This window comes from Pyrus communis, chromosome 6 (assembly GCF_963583255.1).
Source record: "Pyrus communis chromosome 6, drPyrComm1.1, whole genome shotgun sequence".
Taxonomy (NCBI): Eukaryota; Viridiplantae; Streptophyta; class Magnoliopsida; order Rosales; family Rosaceae; genus Pyrus; species Pyrus communis.
The window spans coordinates 28,978,350-28,994,902 of record NC_084808.1 but is presented as its reverse complement, the minus strand read 5'-3'; the positions used below and the strand labels follow the sequence as shown (position 1 = coordinate 28,994,902).

Below are 16,553 nucleotides of genomic sequence, written 5' to 3'. Positions count from 1 at the left end.
TATTATAAGAAAGTAGACACAGGAGAGAGAGAGAGAGAAATTAGTTTATAAAGTGGGATGGTAGAGAAAGGGAGACGAGCGTATCTCTGAAAATCCAAAAAAATCGATTCAGTTTGCTTGCTTTAAAAAACAGAGTATAAAAAGCCATAAAAATTACTATTTCACACTGAAAAGAAAAAAATAATTTAAAAACTTTTAAGTTTTACAAAAAACTTTTCGTTAAAGTTAAAAAAACACACTATCATAAATAATGAAAAAAAATCCTCAGATCAGGACGACCCAAAACTCCTTTTCTACTATACATTCATTGTACTGCATCAATCCACCATCTTTGTATAATTGTAGAGGTAAAGATCGTTTCTTTCAGCAACCCCATTTCTTTATTTCTTTTGTTTCTCTCTCTACAACTCTCCATCTTTCTCTCTCTGAAACTCTCGTTGGTGTGCATTTCTGTGTTGTGTGCTGAGCTTAGCTGTGTGTGTTTTTGATTATTATATGGAGGCAAAACAGTGAACGTGCTTCTACTTTGTCTGGATGCCTCTAACTAAGCTTCACGCTTTGAGATGGCATGATTGGAGCTCTCTGTGTTTTTTTATTCCTTGAAAAAATTTGTTTAGCATTCACAGCCTGAGACAGACCATTTTCTAGGGAGAGAGAGAGTGAGTGAGAGAAATAGACTACTTTGGAATTTGAGCTTTATTTTCATTTCCCCATCTTTTGAGAACCATGCTGTGTCTGAATTGAGAAATAATTCTTCTTTTCGAGCTCTGGGTCTCTCTCTCTCTCTCTCTCTCTCTCTCTCTACTTTTTGCAATAGTACAATGGGGTTTCAGTGAGAGAGGGGAGAAGAAAGTCCACACCCCACGGAGGAGATATTTATTTGCTCATATTTTGCTTATGCTTTCGGAAAAAAAGTGTGAAAAATAAGCACTTTTAAGAAAGTGGGTTCCTTTGTTTCAGATAAGATATGAGATGGGTAAAGAGGAAACAAGAAGGAAAATCAAAGAAATTGGTTTAATGCTGATGGCTGGGAAGATGAAGAGCCACCACTCGGTGGCTGTGAGGTTGAATGAGCAACTGGGGGCCAAAAAAGGCTACACCTTTGTGCAGGCTCTCAGGGCTTGGTTCCCAAAACTTTTCCTTCTTTGGGTTGGTGTGATGCTTCTCTTGGGCTGGTTAACCTACAGATACATGGATGCTGATAACAAAGTGAGAAGGGTAGAACTTCTTGGTAGCATGTGTGATCAGAGGGCAAGAATGCTGCAGGATCAGTTCAGTGTTAGTGTTAATCATGTGCATGCCCTTGCAATCCTTGTTTCCACCTTCCATTACTACAAGAACCCTTCAGCAATTGATCAGGTATGTTTTATTCTTTAATTTTGATCAAAACCCTTTTTTTGCTATAATATCTTTTACTAATTGTACAATTTGGTTGATATAAGACAAGTAGTTTCTCTATTTTTATGATGGTTGAATGTGGTAATGCTGGTTTGTCATTTGGGTTTTGTTTTTTTGGGGAAAATGCAGGAAACATTTGCTGAATACACTGCCAGAACCGCCTTCGAGAGGCCTCTTTTAAGTGGGGTGGCTTATGCACAAAGAGTGCTTGATTCGGATAGGGAAAAGTTTGAAAACCAACATGGTTGGACAATAAAGACGATGGAGAGGGAACCATCGCCCATCCGAGATGAGTATGCGCCTGTAATTTTTTCCCAGGAAACCGTCTCTTACATCGAGTCACTTGATATGATGTCTGGGGAGGTAATGAAAGGATTGTTTACTTTCACTTTGCTTATCTTGTTGAACTCCATGGCATTAATTGGAGCATTCGTTAGGCGTTTCGTTTAACCTATAATTTTTCCACTACATGATGCAGGAGGACAGAGAAAACATTTTGAGGGCCAGAGCTACTGGAAAAGCTGTTCTAACAAGTCCATTTAGGCTGCTGGGTTCTCATCATCTTGGTGTTGTATTGACTTTCCCCGTTTACAAATCGAAGCTCCCTCCAAACCCAACTGTGGAGCAGCGCATCCAGGCGGCCGTTGGGTAAGTCGGCATACAACTATAGAACTATGAAAACGCTCTTCAGATGCTTTTTGCATGCTGTTGTTATTACCTGCATATACTTTCACTGGTTCCATGTGCATCTGCCACAGAAGTTAGCAACCTATGGGGTGGTGCATTTGATTCTGTATAAAATGCAGGTACCTTGGTGGTGCCTTTGATGTTGAGTCCCTAGTGGAGAATTTGCTTGGACAACTTGCTGGGAATCAAGTCATTCAGGTTTATGTGTATGATGTTACAAACACTTCTGATCCCCTAATCATGTATGGTCACCAATATCAAGATGGTGACACATCTCTTCTGCATGAAAGCAAGCTGGATTTTGGAGATCCATTCCGAAGGCATCAGATGATATGTAGGTAAGGGCAACCATTCAATAACTAATGATACAAGGAATAATTGAGTGGTTATGTCGTGCTAAAACACATACTTGGTTTCTTGAGCAGATATCATCAGACGGCACCTACGTCATGGACAGCGGTTAACACTGCATTCTTGTTCTTTGTGATTGGTTTATTGGTTGGCTATATCTTATATGGAGCAGCAATGCACATTGTTAAGGTTGAGGATGATTTCCGTGAAATGGAGGAACTAAAAGTTCGAGCAGAAGCTGCTGATGTTGCCAAGTCCCAGGTACTGTTTTCAACATTCCCCAAACATTGCTCATTCCTCAATGGCATGTTTTTTGATATGTTGCCTTCTTTTTTTGTGCAAGTTTCTTGCTACTGTTTCTCATGAAATAAGAACGCCCATGAACGGAATCCTAGGTATGCTAACAGATCTCCCTATTTTTAAGATTTTATTTTCAGAATTACATTATTTATCAGTCCGAAAATGCACTCTTGTAGGAGGTACAATCTTTATTTTTCTATGATTGCAGGAATGCTTGCCTTGCTTTTAGATACAGCTTTAAGTTCGACCCAGATGGATTATGCTCGAACTGCTCAAGCTTGTGGAAAGGCGTTGATAACATTAATTAACGAGGTGCTTGACCGTGCAAAGATTGACGCTGGCAAGTTAGAGCTGGAAGAAGTTCCATTTGGTATTCGATCCATACTAGATGATGTCCTGTCTTTATTTTCTGAAAAAACTAGAAATAAGGGTATAGAGGTAAGCCTCAATGACTTCAGCTCAGAGTTACTGCAATGTTTTTGTAGTTCTTAAATTGTGTGGTGGTGATGGTGATACTTCTTAAATTGTGAATTTGAACTGTCATAACTAATAGTATCATGTTACATCTGCAAATCTCCTAATTCCGATTTAAATTTGGGATGTGAAGCTGGCAGTATTTGTTTCCGGTAAAGTCCCAGAAATTTTTATGGGAGATCCAGGGAGATTCAGACAGATAATTACAAATCTAGTGGGTAACTCTATTAAAGTAAGTGGAAGTTTTCATTCTTTATTAGCAACAGGCAGTAATAGGATTCAATAAAATCTTCGGTTTGTCCTGCTCAGGTTAGTGATCATAGAAAACTTACGTTTGTGCTATACATTTGGCAGTTCACTGAACGAGGACATATATTTGTCAAAGTCCATCTAGCTGAGCCCTCAAAGGTGATGATAAATGGGAAGTCAGAGACTTACTTGAATGGAGGACCAGATGAAGGTGTGCTGACATCCGATGGCCATCAGTTTAAAACTTTAAGTGGGTGTGAAGCAGCTAATGACTGGAATAGTTGGGATATGTTTAAGCATCTGGTATCTGATGAAGAATACAGAGCTGATGTTGATGAAGCTTCTGAGAAGGTCACGTTGATGGTTTCTGTGGAGGATACGGGGATTGGTATACCAGTAGGTGCGCAGGAACGTGTTTTTATGCCCTTCATGCAGGCAGACAGTTCAACTTCTAGACATTATGGAGGAACTGGTATTGGCTTGAGTATCAGTAAGTGTCTGGTTGAACTGATGGGTGGTCAGATAAAATTCGTAAGTCGACCACATGTTGGAAGTACATTTTCTTTCACAGCTAATTTTAGGAGGTGCAAGAAAAACGCATTTAGTGACATGAAAAAACCTAATCCTGAGGATCTACCTTCTAGTTTGAGAGGATTGCGAGCAATAGTAGTTGATAGAAAACTTGTGAGAGCTGCTGTAACCAAATACCACTTGAAGAGACTTGGAATCCTTGTGGAAGTTGCGAGCAGCATCAAGATGGCCGTTGCTTCATGTGGAAGAAATGGTTCTGTGGCATCCGGGTACGTTTACTCTTGCTATGTCTTTAAAGTTTTTAAGGGGTTCAATATTTACTGCACTAAAACTAAAACAATATGACGATTCAATGTTATCTTTATTAACTGCCAATGAAAAGGTGGACTGGAAAACCAAAAAAAGGGTAGACTTAGAAATAAGTAGGATGTGATTAGCTGAATTGAACTACTTCGTTATATATGACAGGAATACTATCCAGCCAGATATAGTTCTAGTTGAGAAGGATTCATGGATTTCTGGTGAAGAACATGATCTTAATGCGCAGAAATTGGACTGGAAACAGAACGGTCATGCGTTTAAGCTGCCAAAAATGATTCTTCTTGCAACCAAAAATCTTAGTCAAGCTGAATCTGATAATGTAAGGGCAGCAGGTTTTGCGGATACTGTAATCATGAAACCTTTGAGGGCTAGTATGGTGGCTGCGTGTCTTCAAGAGGTCCTGGGCATAGGAAAGAAGGGGCAACCAGGGAGAGTGGTGCTGCATGGATCTAACGTTCTCCAAAGTCTGCTCTGTGGGAAGAATATTTTGGTGGTTGATGACAATTTGGTAAACAGGAGAGTTGCTGCAGGTGCACTAAAGAAGTTTGGAGCTAATGTAGAGTGTGTTGATAGTGGCAAAGCTGCATTGGCGTTGCTTCAATTACCGCACAATTTTGATGCTTGCTTCATGGATATTCAAATGCCTGAAATGGATGGGTATGTTTCGGTGTTTCAGTTATTACATTCTAGATTCGAAATGCCCTTATTTTGATGCTTTCCCGTTCGTTATGTTTTTTTAGCAAAAGTCTCTCAAACTCTTTCTTAGGAAGTGAGAAACGCATTGGCTAGCCATTGTGCTTGACCAAATTGGAATTGTTATTTATAAATGCGACTTTTGATTGCAGGTTTGAGGCAACTCGCAGAATCCGGCAGATGGAGAGCAAGGCAAATGTTGAGATTGGAGGATTTGAAGGACTAACAAGTAAGGGTGACTGGCATTTGCCTGTATTAGCTATGACGGCGGATGTTATTCATGCCACCTATGATGAGTGCCTGAAGTGTGGGATGGATGGGTACGTCTCAAAGCCCTTCGAGGAAGAGAATCTCTATCAAGCAGTGGCCAAGTTCTTCAAAACTTAAACAAGCAGTGACTCATAACAAGAATCTTCAAACCCAAAACCTGTAGACATCTTCGTTGGTCGGATGTTACAAGCAATTTTTTGATATTCCCGGAGAGAACGCTGAGAGTTGGTCCTAGAACTTTCATGATTCTTAATGGCTTGAATGCAGGTTCGAGGAATCATTTCTAACCAAATTTTTAACTCTGATTCGGTATCCACGTACATGTATACTAATGCAAACCTCCATATCCCACTTTGTATGTATAGTAGGGTGATCCTTAGAAAAGGGGGAGGAGCAAAATGTGTAAATGTTATAATTTTGTATGCCTTGTTTGAATCTTTCTTATGAGGAAAGAGGTTTCAAAAACGCCTTTGTTTTTCGGGTCCGGCAGCGGTACACATGCATTTACTTAATATATTCACCGTCTAGCGCTCAGATATGTAATCAGAAAGAGAGAATATCATGTTCGATCATATTAGATTGTTAGATGGTAAATGAGTTAAGTAAATGCATGTACGCTGGCCGCGTCCTTGTTTTTTTTCTTCTGTTTTGGTGTTTTTGAAGGCACTGCATTGCTGCAGGATTTCTCATTGGGCATATAGACTTTTCATTATTTTGGACTTGAGGGCTTGTAAGAATTTCAATTGGGCTTATGCCGACACCCTCTCAAAGATTCTCTTGAATGATTTAATTAGAGAAAATATCTGAAATAATTAAATTTTAAAATCTCAAATTGTTAAATTGTCAATGTTTAGTATGTCATCGACATCTGATCTCTATGTCGTAAATATTTAACCTATAAGGAAGAGCATGATACACACTACTCAAGCCGATTGAACTAGGTTCACGTCAACCAGAATAGACACGCATGAGCAATCATTTGGGTTAAATGGGGTTGAGTGATTTTCTAAGTTTGGCAATTCAATATATAGTGTTTTCAATTGGAAAAACCAACGCAAATATTTTATGTGGCGTACACACAATTTATATGTAAGATTTGCCAAGTTGAAGTTTTCAACAGACTTCAAGTATTAGCGTTATATTATAATAAATAAATATATAATATTGGCTTTTACCAGAATATCAATTTCTGTATGGTGCCAAGTGGCGAAAGGGAACAAAAGTAGGACCCATGCTATGTGTTTCACCAATGTCCCACCTTTGGATGGTCCACACAACAGAAGCATTCGACGTTGTCTTGTTGAACGCCATCTACTTGACCAAAATACAAATACATCTCTATCACAAAGTCGTTTATGCACCCGACCCGACACAACCGAATGTTGTCGCGATATTCCAATGGTTAGATAGGGTCTTCGCACTCGAGCGACGATGCTAGCGGTCTAGCATCTCAATGATGATTTTATGTAGTCTTTTTTCTGTATGGCCTCTTTATTCGGCGATAGACTAGTTATAGTTGTAGATACGAATTTATTGCGTCAATTATTCATGTGACAAATTTATTTTCGTTGCGTTTGTGATAGTCGTGTAGAGGTTTACTTGAGTTGTTTATTTGAGTATGTTCACTTTAGATAATTTATTGATCATTGGAGCAACGTACCCAATTAGCTTTGTTGTTTTTTTTTTTTTTTTTGTAATGTTGAAAATATCAGGCATCAAGGCATATATAGTAGAGGCCCTGAGGCTCTATTTGTAATGTTGAAAATCTGTTGTAAATTGTAACACCTTAAAAGTATTTAAAATTCTACCTTAAAATCAATTGACAATAAGAAGAGTAATCTAACTCCTTACAAATTATTGAAATTTTTTTTAACTTTTCATTTTTCAACATGAAAAATCTACAAATTATAGCATTAGCTATAATGTTACATGATTTACCAAAATTGCTGGATTATGAACCAGATATGGACGAATAATATTGAACAAATGAATTTGCTGCAAATTGCTATATTATTTTTCTTCTAGCGCTTGAAATTTGGAAGGTTGAATCTTTGTGCAAAAAATAGTAAAAAAAAATTGAAGGGGGAAATTAAAAAAAAAAAAAAATTCTACCTTCTGTCAGTAGTGTCCAATGGAGGCCATGCAAAAGATCATTTGGAGATTTGGGCCCAATGGACCTTCTTATTTTAATCTTTGGGTCGTCCAAGAGTTGACCCTCCATGAATTAAAAATAATTATTAAGAAACTTGTTCAGCATTAAGGAAATTAATTAAGGTAATTAGAAATTTCAGTCCCCGTTTAATGCCGATTTCTCATAAAAGGGTTGATCCGTACTCGGTACACAAATACAAAGATTACAGATAGAAAAGGCCAAAAAAATGGCACAATTATTTACTCCAAAATCCAAATCATCCTTATTTTACTTTGATATCATTCACACCACGTATTTGTCAATTAACAAATCCACTAGGATTTAATTCCAAATAACATTACTCTTGCAGATCACAAATCATGATCGTATTTCTGAACAACACGATATTTTAAACTATTTAAATTCACGAGAAGTAAAAATGAACATTGACAAAAAATGAAATTGACACTACTCAACCAACTCGCCATACCTATACAAAATAATAGTTTACTAACACAAATACACCGTCACTTGATTTGTGTCAATCATACAACATCACAAACTTAAAAACTAACACATACCATTGTATATTAGCACAAAATAAAACGACAACGATGTACTCATGTCATATAAATTATTGTGCGTATCAGAAAATTGAGATGGAATAATACCAAACAAATAGTGAGATGGAAGACAGCAAAGCTCATATCGATTGTCCACTATACGAGAACTCCAAACAGGCAATACGTGCAGTATAAAATCAAAAAGTAATGTTGTTCATATCATATTTCTATACCATCTTAGGTGACATTTAATGTGGACAACCACATCATTTGAAAAATTTGCAAAACCCAAGGAAAGAAAGGAGAAAGACTCATCGTATACCATAATCATCATTTAATTAACTAGTTTTGCTTAATTATTAGTTTATTAAATAATGAAGTAAATTTAAAAATCTAATTAATTCAAATGTTGTGGTTATCTACATCAAATACTATCTAAGATGATATGAAAATATAATATAAAAATATGATACGAATAACATTACTTGAAACGAAAGCAAGAAATTTGTAACAAAAGCCGACCAATACTTCTCTTTCCTTTTCCATTTATTCCCTTTAATTTTTTAAATCGAAAACAGAAAGAGAGAGAGAGATAAATTCCCACGTAAATCAAATTATCATTCAAAACGTTCACCTTTTTCTTCTTCCTATTTTCCGCCCAATTCTCAGATTCTCCGCCCACTTCCTCCGCCCATTATTCCTGCATTATTCTGCGTTTCTTTCTCTGTTAAAGCCTCTGCCTTTTTCATTTTCTCTACACTTTTGGGCTGATTTTCCCGGGAAAGATGAAGGACCCCCATCTGGGTTTCTGGGGTTGTTTCCCTGGTGTGCTGCTTTTGTTCTTTTCGCTCTACTCACCATCAGCACACTCCCAGTCCCCCGGCGGCGACGACGGAGCGGCCATGGAAGCACTCAGCAAAAGCATCGGCCCCAACAGTCTCGGGTGGTCCGGCACCGATTACTGCAACTGGGGACAAGTCAGTTGCACCAAGGACGGCAAGGTTTTCAAAATCCAATTGGGTAATCAGAAACTCACCGGCACGCTTCCGCCGGAAATTCAAAAGCTTTCAAATTTGCAGCAACTCGAGGTTCAGAACAACCAACTCACGGGACCTTTTCCGAGCCTCTCCGGGCTGCAACCGCTTCAGGTCCTCCTCGCCCACGACAACAACTTCTCGTCCTTCCCTTCCGATTTCTTCACCGGACTCACCTCTCTTGACAGCATCAACATCGACCACAACCCCTTCACGGCGTGGCAGATTCCGGACACTCTCAAAGACGCCACAGCGCTGAGGGAATTCTCCACAACCGAGACCAACATCACCGGAAGAATCCCCGATATCTTCACCGGTTCCAATTTCCCAGGTTTGACTGAACTGCATTTGGCTTTCAATTACCTTGAAGGCGAATTGCCTGCTAGTTTTTCGAGTTCGAGTATTCAGTCCCTCTGGTTGAACGGCCAACAGGGCACCAATAGGCTTAATGGTACTATTGATGTGTTACAGAACATGACTTCTCTGCGTGAAGTTTGGTTACATGGTAATTTTTTCACCGGTCCAATACCGGACTTGTTGAAATTAGGTAGCTTGACCACTCTGAGTTTGAGGGATAACAAGCTCACCGGCGTTGTTCCGGCGTCTTTGTTGAATCTTAAATCCCTTACTTCTGTTAATTTGACCAACAATCTGCTTCAAGGACCAATGCCCAAGTTTGGCGATGGGATTCAGGTGGATATGACATCGCAAAATAGTTTTTGCAGTGATAAGCCGGGTGTTGATTGCGATGCTCGTGTCAATATTTTGCTTTCGGTCGTCAAAGACATGGGTTATCCTACTGTTTTTGCAGAGAGTTGGAAAGGGAATGATCCTTGTAATAACTGGAAGGGAATTGTGTGTCATGGAGGAAACATTACCGTTGTCATCTTTCGGAGGCTGGGTCTGAGGGGTACGATCTCTACAAATTATTCTCTGATTACCTTCTTGCAAACATTGAGACTTGACAATAATAATCTCACGGGTACTATACCACAGGAACTTACGCAACTGCCCAACCTTCAAGAAATAGATGTTAGTAACAATCAACTTGATGGTCAAGTACCCAAGTTTAATGATACTGTGCAAGTGAAAACAGGTGGGAACCCTCGTATTGTTAAGGATGGTCCCCCTTTGCCTGCGAGACCTCCTAATTCACCGCCTGGTTCGCACTCAGGTGAAGGTAAAAAATCTATGACTGGGGTGGTTGTTGGGGCTGTCATCGGCAGTGTTGGCGGATTGGTTGTAGTTGGGTTTGTTGCTTTTTGTCTACTTAAGAGAAAGCATTCTGGCAGAGTGCAAAGTCCAAACGCATTGGTTATTCGTCCTCGTCATTCTGGAGATCAAAATGCAGTCAAGATCTCGGTTGCTAGCTCTGGTGTTAATTGCAGTGGAAATGAGTCCTATAAGAGTCCGGCAAGTAGTGGACCTAATGACATTCATGTGGTTGAGGCGGGAAGTATGGTCATTTCAATCCAAGTTTTGAGAAATGTGACCAATAATTTCAGTGAAAATAATGTATTAGGAAAAGGTGGTTTCGGAACTGTGTACAAAGGGGAGTTGCATGATGGGACAAAGATTGCAGTGAAGAGGATGGAATCTGGAGTGGTGGCGGAGAAGGGTCTAAATGAGTTCAAGTCTGAGATTGCAGTTCTTACTAAGGTCCGACACCGCCACTTGGTTGGACTTCTTGGCTATTGTTTGGAAGGAAACGAGAGGCTTCTTGTTTATGAATACATGCCTCAAGGGACTCTTAGTAGATACTTGTTCAACTGGATAGAGGAAGGTCTGAAGCCACTTGAATGGACTAGAAGGCTGACCATTGCCTTGGATGTTGCAAGAGGGGTTGAGTATCTCCACGGTTTAGCCAACCAGACTTTCATTCACAGGGATCTTAAACCTTCGAACATTTTACTCGGAGATGATATGCGGGCTAAAGTTTCAGACTTTGGACTGGTTCGTCTTGCTCCAGAAGGGAAAGCCTCAATTGAGACGAGACTAGCCGGAACTTTTGGCTATTTGGCTCCAGAGTATGCAGGTAAAATATTTCTATACGCACTCTTCTTTTCAAATTCCATTTTAGAAGTGCGAAAGGTGTTTGCTTTATAATGTATGATTAGATATTCCAGCAAATGCCATTGTTCAATGAACTACGATAACTATTAGATTATCTCTCACTGATTGTTCTTTGTGCAAACCACTGGAATAATCAGTGACGGGGACACAACTGTGAAAATGATATTCTTTATCGTGAAAATATGATGGCATCAAGTTATATTGCATTGACAGTATGAGACTTTCATATGCTAGTCAACACATGTAGGACTGAATTAGATCAACCGCATCATTTGCGCACTAAAATTCTATGTTCCAATTCTTTGATTTTCCACGGACATTCTGGCATGCATAATTTTCAAAATCAAGGAATGTGAAGAAAATAGAAAAGAGTGAAATGCCTTGTGTCTGTGCCTAGCATTTGTTGTCTCTAACATGTTGACTGAATTCATATGGTTTGCAGTACTTATATATGCTTACAGTCTTTCGATTAATAAAAATTCAAGGCACTAAAACCACAATTTTGTAATGTATCAGCAACTGGGCGTATGACACTCAAGGTTGACGTGTATAGCTTCGGAGTGATCTTGATGGAGTTGATCACGGGTAGAAAAGCAATTGATGAGAGCCAACCAGAGGAGAGGTTGCACCTTGTTACATGGTTCCGTAGAATGCTCATTAACAAGGATGCACTCCGGAATGTCATTGATCCAACCATTGATCTCAATGAGGAAACTCTTGCTAGTATTAGCACTGTCGCTGAGCTTGCTGGGCATTGCAGTGCAAGGGAGCCCTACCAGAGGCCTGACATGGGTCATGCAGTCAATGTGCTTTCGTCGCTCGTTGAGCAATGGAAACCATCTGAACTCGAAGATTCTGATGATATGCATGGAATTGACCTCGAAATGACCTTACCACAAGCACTGAAGAAGTGGCTGGCTTTTGAGGGCAATAGCAACCTTGACGATTCTTCATCGTCTTCATCATTGTTTCCCAGCGGAGATAACACCCAAACCAGCATACCTACTCGGCCACCTGGATTTGCAGAATCGTTTACATCATCGGATGGACGGTAAAGGTGGAGAAAGCAGTTCAGAGCTACATTGAATGTTCAAATGGCTTGTAGTTACTGTGCTTATTATCCTGATGTGAACAGGGGATGCATTTGTCGTTTACTTTGTTATGTTAAGATAGTTTAATTAGTCTCAGAGGTTAATGAAGATGGCCGATTAAGTCTTTGATGTGTTCCAAGATTTTGTCCCTCTCCGTGAACCTAGTTTAAAACTTTGCCCAAAGTTGTTTTTGGTTTGGTCAATGTCATACAGGATTGGGCGAGACAAATTACACATAACTATTGTGGACCATGCAACCAACTCCTTCCCTCTACTTGGTGCGATTATCGTCCACCCATCCCTCTATGAACTCGAACCAAGAAAACCTGTGAACTAGTCTAATTTACGTAGAGAGCTATTCAAACTGAGTGTAATAGGGGCGTGTATGCTATCCTATTTATCTTGTACTAGCATGCATGAATGAACCAACAGCTCAGCCTCGCTTGGATTTTGCCCACGAATGGCATCGAATAAATGGATGATGGAAAACGAGGGCAATGAGCGACACGTGTCCGACATGGACTAGAGTAGATACTGTTTGACAAGGAGTAGGATTCTTTTTTTTTTAATCTCTTTCTCATTTTCTCTCTTTTTTAAACATTATCACTAAATCACGCTAATATCTTATATTAATTTTTTAGATAAATTACACTTTCATACCTTAAGTTTGGGGTCAATTTCAATTCTTTACAACATCTTCAAAACATTTCACTTTCATACCTTAAGTCAAAATAGTACATTCGTTAAATTTTCTATTCATTGATCTGTTATCCATTGATCTGTTCAATGTTGACTTGACTATCACATATATGCACGTGGCTGCCAAATATTTATCACGTGATAAAAAAAATAATTTTTATGCATTTAAAATATAATAATATTTACCCTATTTAAATTATTTTAAAAAACAGAAAAACAAACAAACAAACAAACCCAACAAACGCAGAACCCATCTTCTCCCTCCCTTCCCGACCCCCTCACCTTCACCGAGCCCAAATTCCTCCACCTCTGATGCTCTTCACCGCCACCGTGTCCAACCCTCCCTCCCCTCCCTCCTCCTCAACTGCCATCTCGACGCCATCCCCGCCGAGCCCGACAATTGCTTTTTCTGGGTTCGTGTTCTGTAACCTCACCCATCCTCGTCTATCTTTAACCTTACCCATCCTCGTTAGAAATCAAACAACTAAACTCACTTTTCTCCCAACTAACCTAAACCCTCACCTTCGCCCTGCTAGCTACCACAAATTAGTGAAATCACAACCACCGTACGTTGATTGAAAAATTCCATGGCTTTCTGAAGCAAATAAAACTTGGGTTGCAGGGAGAAAACCCCAAAAAAATCCCAATTCAACGAAATGGTTGTCCTGGAGACGAAATCTCAAATCCCCATTTTTCTTAGTTCAAAGCTTCAGCTTTCTCTTTAGAATTAGAAATGAATAAAAGTAAGAGATTAATTTGTGGGAAATTAAGAGGCTTGGGTTGTGGGTTTGCAATGATGCACAACTATTGGCTGAAGAATGGATTATTGGTTGTTACAGTGTTGGTGATTAGAGAAAAAAAATAGAGGAATGGTGGGGTGGGGTGGGGTGGGGCAGGGTTACCTCTCTGTCTTCGACACCCACATGGTGGTCATGGTAGGGAAGAAGTTTAATGCTGGCAAGGTAGCAAGGAGCAAGAACAGCAGCAAAAGTCCTTGATTTCGGGGCTTCGTGGGGCTTTAATGTGTTGTTGAACTCGGGGATTGCCGAAGCTCGAGGCTTCGTGGTGGCTGCAGTGTGTTGTCGAAGGTGAAGGTAGAGAAGATCCGGGGGCTGATAGATAGGGTTCGTGACGAGAGAAGGGGTGGGTGATGATGGGGGATGGGAGAAGGGGGGTGCTAGGGTGGAGAAGACGAAGTGGGTCGGGGAGTTGAACAGGGAAGAGTGGATTGGGGAAGATATGGGATTTAGGGTTTGGGTTGGGGGTTGCGGGGAAGGGGAAAGGGAACGGGGTTCAGGTTTTTATTTATTTATTTTTATTTTCAATTCAGGTTTTTTTTTTAATATTTTTAATATTTTTTTGTCACGTTTCAAACATTTGGTAGCCACGTGGTATATATGTGGCAGTCATGTCAGCACTTAACGTATTAATGGATGGAAAATATAGCAGATGTATTATTTTGAAATAAAATAGTACTTAAGGTATGAAAGTGAAATGTTTTGAAGATATTGTAAAGAATTGAAATAGATCCCAAATCTGAAATATAAAAATGTAATTCATCCTAATTTTTTTTTGTAGAGAGAAAAACACAAAAAAAAAAAAAAAAAAAAAAATTCTAAGAGAAGAGGAGAGAAGCAGAAGGGATTCGGGAAGAGTGAGAATCTTACGCGGTTTGCTAGCTACAATTTGTTTTGTTTTTCTAGTTATAGAATATTCTCCACCTCGAACAGTGACTTACCGGCGGGGGGGCCACATCCCACATGTCTCGACTTTGTCCCCAAATCACTCGCCGTTCTCTTGATTCCAATTCTTTATGTGGCGTATTTGCCAGGTCTGCAACGTTGACGTTTTAGTCCATTTTTTTTTTTAATTTTAGTAGAAAAACATATTTTATACTTGATAATAATTTACAAGGTGGCGTGAGGATTCTCGCTGAATTTTCTTTGTGAAGGTTTTAGAGATCATTACATTATATTCGTTCATCGTATATTGTACGGTCAGAAATTATTGTAAATTTTTTTTTATTTAAAGTTGAATAGAAACAGTATCTGACGAAAACTGGCCGCACGATGTACAATAAACGAATGTGATTGGAGGATCTTCGGGATCCTCACAAAGAGGATCTGGTGATGATCCTCTCTCTTGGTATTAGGTCTGATAAACGGGTTGTATTTGTTGTATTCGTGTCGTTTTATATTATGATTGTTATCTTAACGGGTCGTATCATGTAAACTTGCTTTCTTAACAAGTTTTTAACATGTGACCTAATAATGACCCGATTCGTTAAGTGAATGGGGTCATTTAGTGTCAACTTAACAGGTTATGTAAAAAATTGCAATGGCTAATGTCTATATCTAATAAACATCATCTTATCGGGTTTTTAACGGGTCATCCAATAATGATTCAACTCGTTAATGAGCGACGGGTAAAGACCCGAATCGTTAACTAGTTGATGTCGAATTCTTTCATGTCGTTTCGTGTTTAGTTAACGGGTCTTACAATAAATTGTCAAATCCAATTAGTATGTTTCTATTATGATATCATGTGTGAATGATTCGTCTTGTAAATAAAAATTTGTATTATTAAATAGAAATGTTACAGTAACAGTGCATTTGTCATAAATATTATGCGTGACAAAATAAAATAAAAAATGAAACTCACGAGTTAGAGTGTTGGTTTTGTGTCGAAAGTCACGAGGCTTTTATTTTCCATCTTAATAATATAAGAGATCGTTTATATGTGCTTTTAAAATGAATGAAATGCTTTTGGTGAAAATATTTTTAGAATTAATTTTTAATAAAGATGCAAGTAAATCCTAGAAAAACACTTAAAATGCTTATTGGAAGAAGCACATAACTGGTGCTTCTTGTAGAAAGCACTTTAAGTGCTTTTAGAACCCAAAATTATTTTCTTTAAAAACGCTTTCAGTCATTTTAAAAGCATGTCCGAACGAGCCCTAACACAAAGGCCGACAAATAGTGCTATATAGGCTATGGCCAGCTTAAATCATATCATAAGCCTTTGTTTATTCTATGTAAGTTATTATCTTTCTAAGCTTAAACATTGATTTTTGTCACCTCCACAATATATAATGGTAAAGTGTTGTACTTAAGATATAGAATGCCAATACCAATGGAGCCCAAAATATGGTTAGTTTAGTAGGAGAAAATCTTATGTCCAAATGTCTTTGTACAACCACTAGGCGTAAAGAGTTGGACTAGAAAATGAATAGTACCAAAATACATGAAAGGGATATTTAGTAGGAAACTTTGACGAAAAACTTCCGGTATTATTCACTTTAACAAAAAATCACATTTTTATTCTAAAAAGTCAATCCTAATACTATTCACTTACAACGCATTTTTATCATTTTTGTTAAAACTCAAAGTTTTCAAACTCTATTACTAGTTTTCCTTATTTAGTATAGACAGATAACCATGTGTTATCGGAAGTACAACCCAATGTTTTTTAAAATGAAACTGTTATATTCAACAATTGTGTCCGCATCTTTTCTCGTGTGACATTTCACACGACTATAAACAATCGGTGCATTGTAAATTGGCTCAAATCACCAAGTGAATTGGCCTTGAAATCTCACAATCACAGTAATACGAAGCTTCTCTCTCTCTCTCTCTCTCTCTCAAACAAGTAGTTTATTAATTTCCTTTTTTCTAGGGTTTTGTTGACA

General features: G+C 38.7%; 2 protein-coding genes across 2 annotated transcripts; both read left to right on the top strand.

The window, feature by feature from the left end:
* The first annotated feature begins 203 nt into the window (after window positions 1-203).
* Window positions 204-5,977, top strand: LOC137736866 (histidine kinase 4-like). The gene is made up of 11 exons (XM_068476169.1): window positions 204-1,359; window positions 1,528-1,761; window positions 1,877-2,046; window positions 2,205-2,423; window positions 2,511-2,697; window positions 2,780-2,831; window positions 2,945-3,174; window positions 3,344-3,442; window positions 3,565-4,259; window positions 4,459-4,968; window positions 5,157-5,977. Exons 1-11 carry the CDS (start codon window positions 973-975, stop codon window positions 5,389-5,391), a joined length of 3,018 nt encoding a protein of 1,005 aa, XP_068332270.1. The 5' UTR covers window positions 204-972; the 3' UTR covers window positions 5,392-5,977.
* Window positions 5,978-8,753: 2,776 nt separating this feature from the next.
* On the top strand, window positions 8,754-12,578 carry LOC137735913 (receptor protein kinase TMK1-like). The gene is made up of 2 exons (XM_068475265.1): window positions 8,754-11,037; window positions 11,592-12,578. Exons 1-2 carry the CDS (start codon window positions 8,754-8,756, stop codon window positions 12,128-12,130), a joined length of 2,823 nt encoding a protein of 940 aa, XP_068331366.1. The 3' UTR covers window positions 12,131-12,578.
* Window positions 12,579-16,553: the final 3,975 nt, after the last annotated feature.

What these genes read in the sequence shown, in the direction of transcription:
- LOC137736866 (XM_068476169.1), top strand. Translation starts at nt 973, where the DNA reads ATGGGTAAAGAGGAAACAAGAAGGAAAATCAAAGAAATTGGTTTAATG. An exon ending in TAGTGGGTAACTCTATTAAA is followed by an intron (nt 3,443 to 3,564) that starts GTAAGTGGAAGT and finishes TACATTTGGCAG; the next exon opens with TTCACTGAACGAGGACATAT. An exon ending in CAAATGCCTGAAATGGATGG is followed by an intron (nt 4,969 to 5,156) that starts GTATGTTTCGGT and finishes TTTTGATTGCAG; the next exon opens with GTTTGAGGCAACTCGCAGAA.
- LOC137735913 (XM_068475265.1), top strand. Translation starts at nt 8,754, where the DNA reads ATGAAGGACCCCCATCTGGGTTTCTGGGGTTGTTTCCCTGGTGTGCTG. An exon ending in TTTGGCTCCAGAGTATGCAG is followed by an intron (nt 11,038 to 11,591) that starts GTAAAATATTTC and finishes GTAATGTATCAG; the next exon opens with CAACTGGGCGTATGACACTC.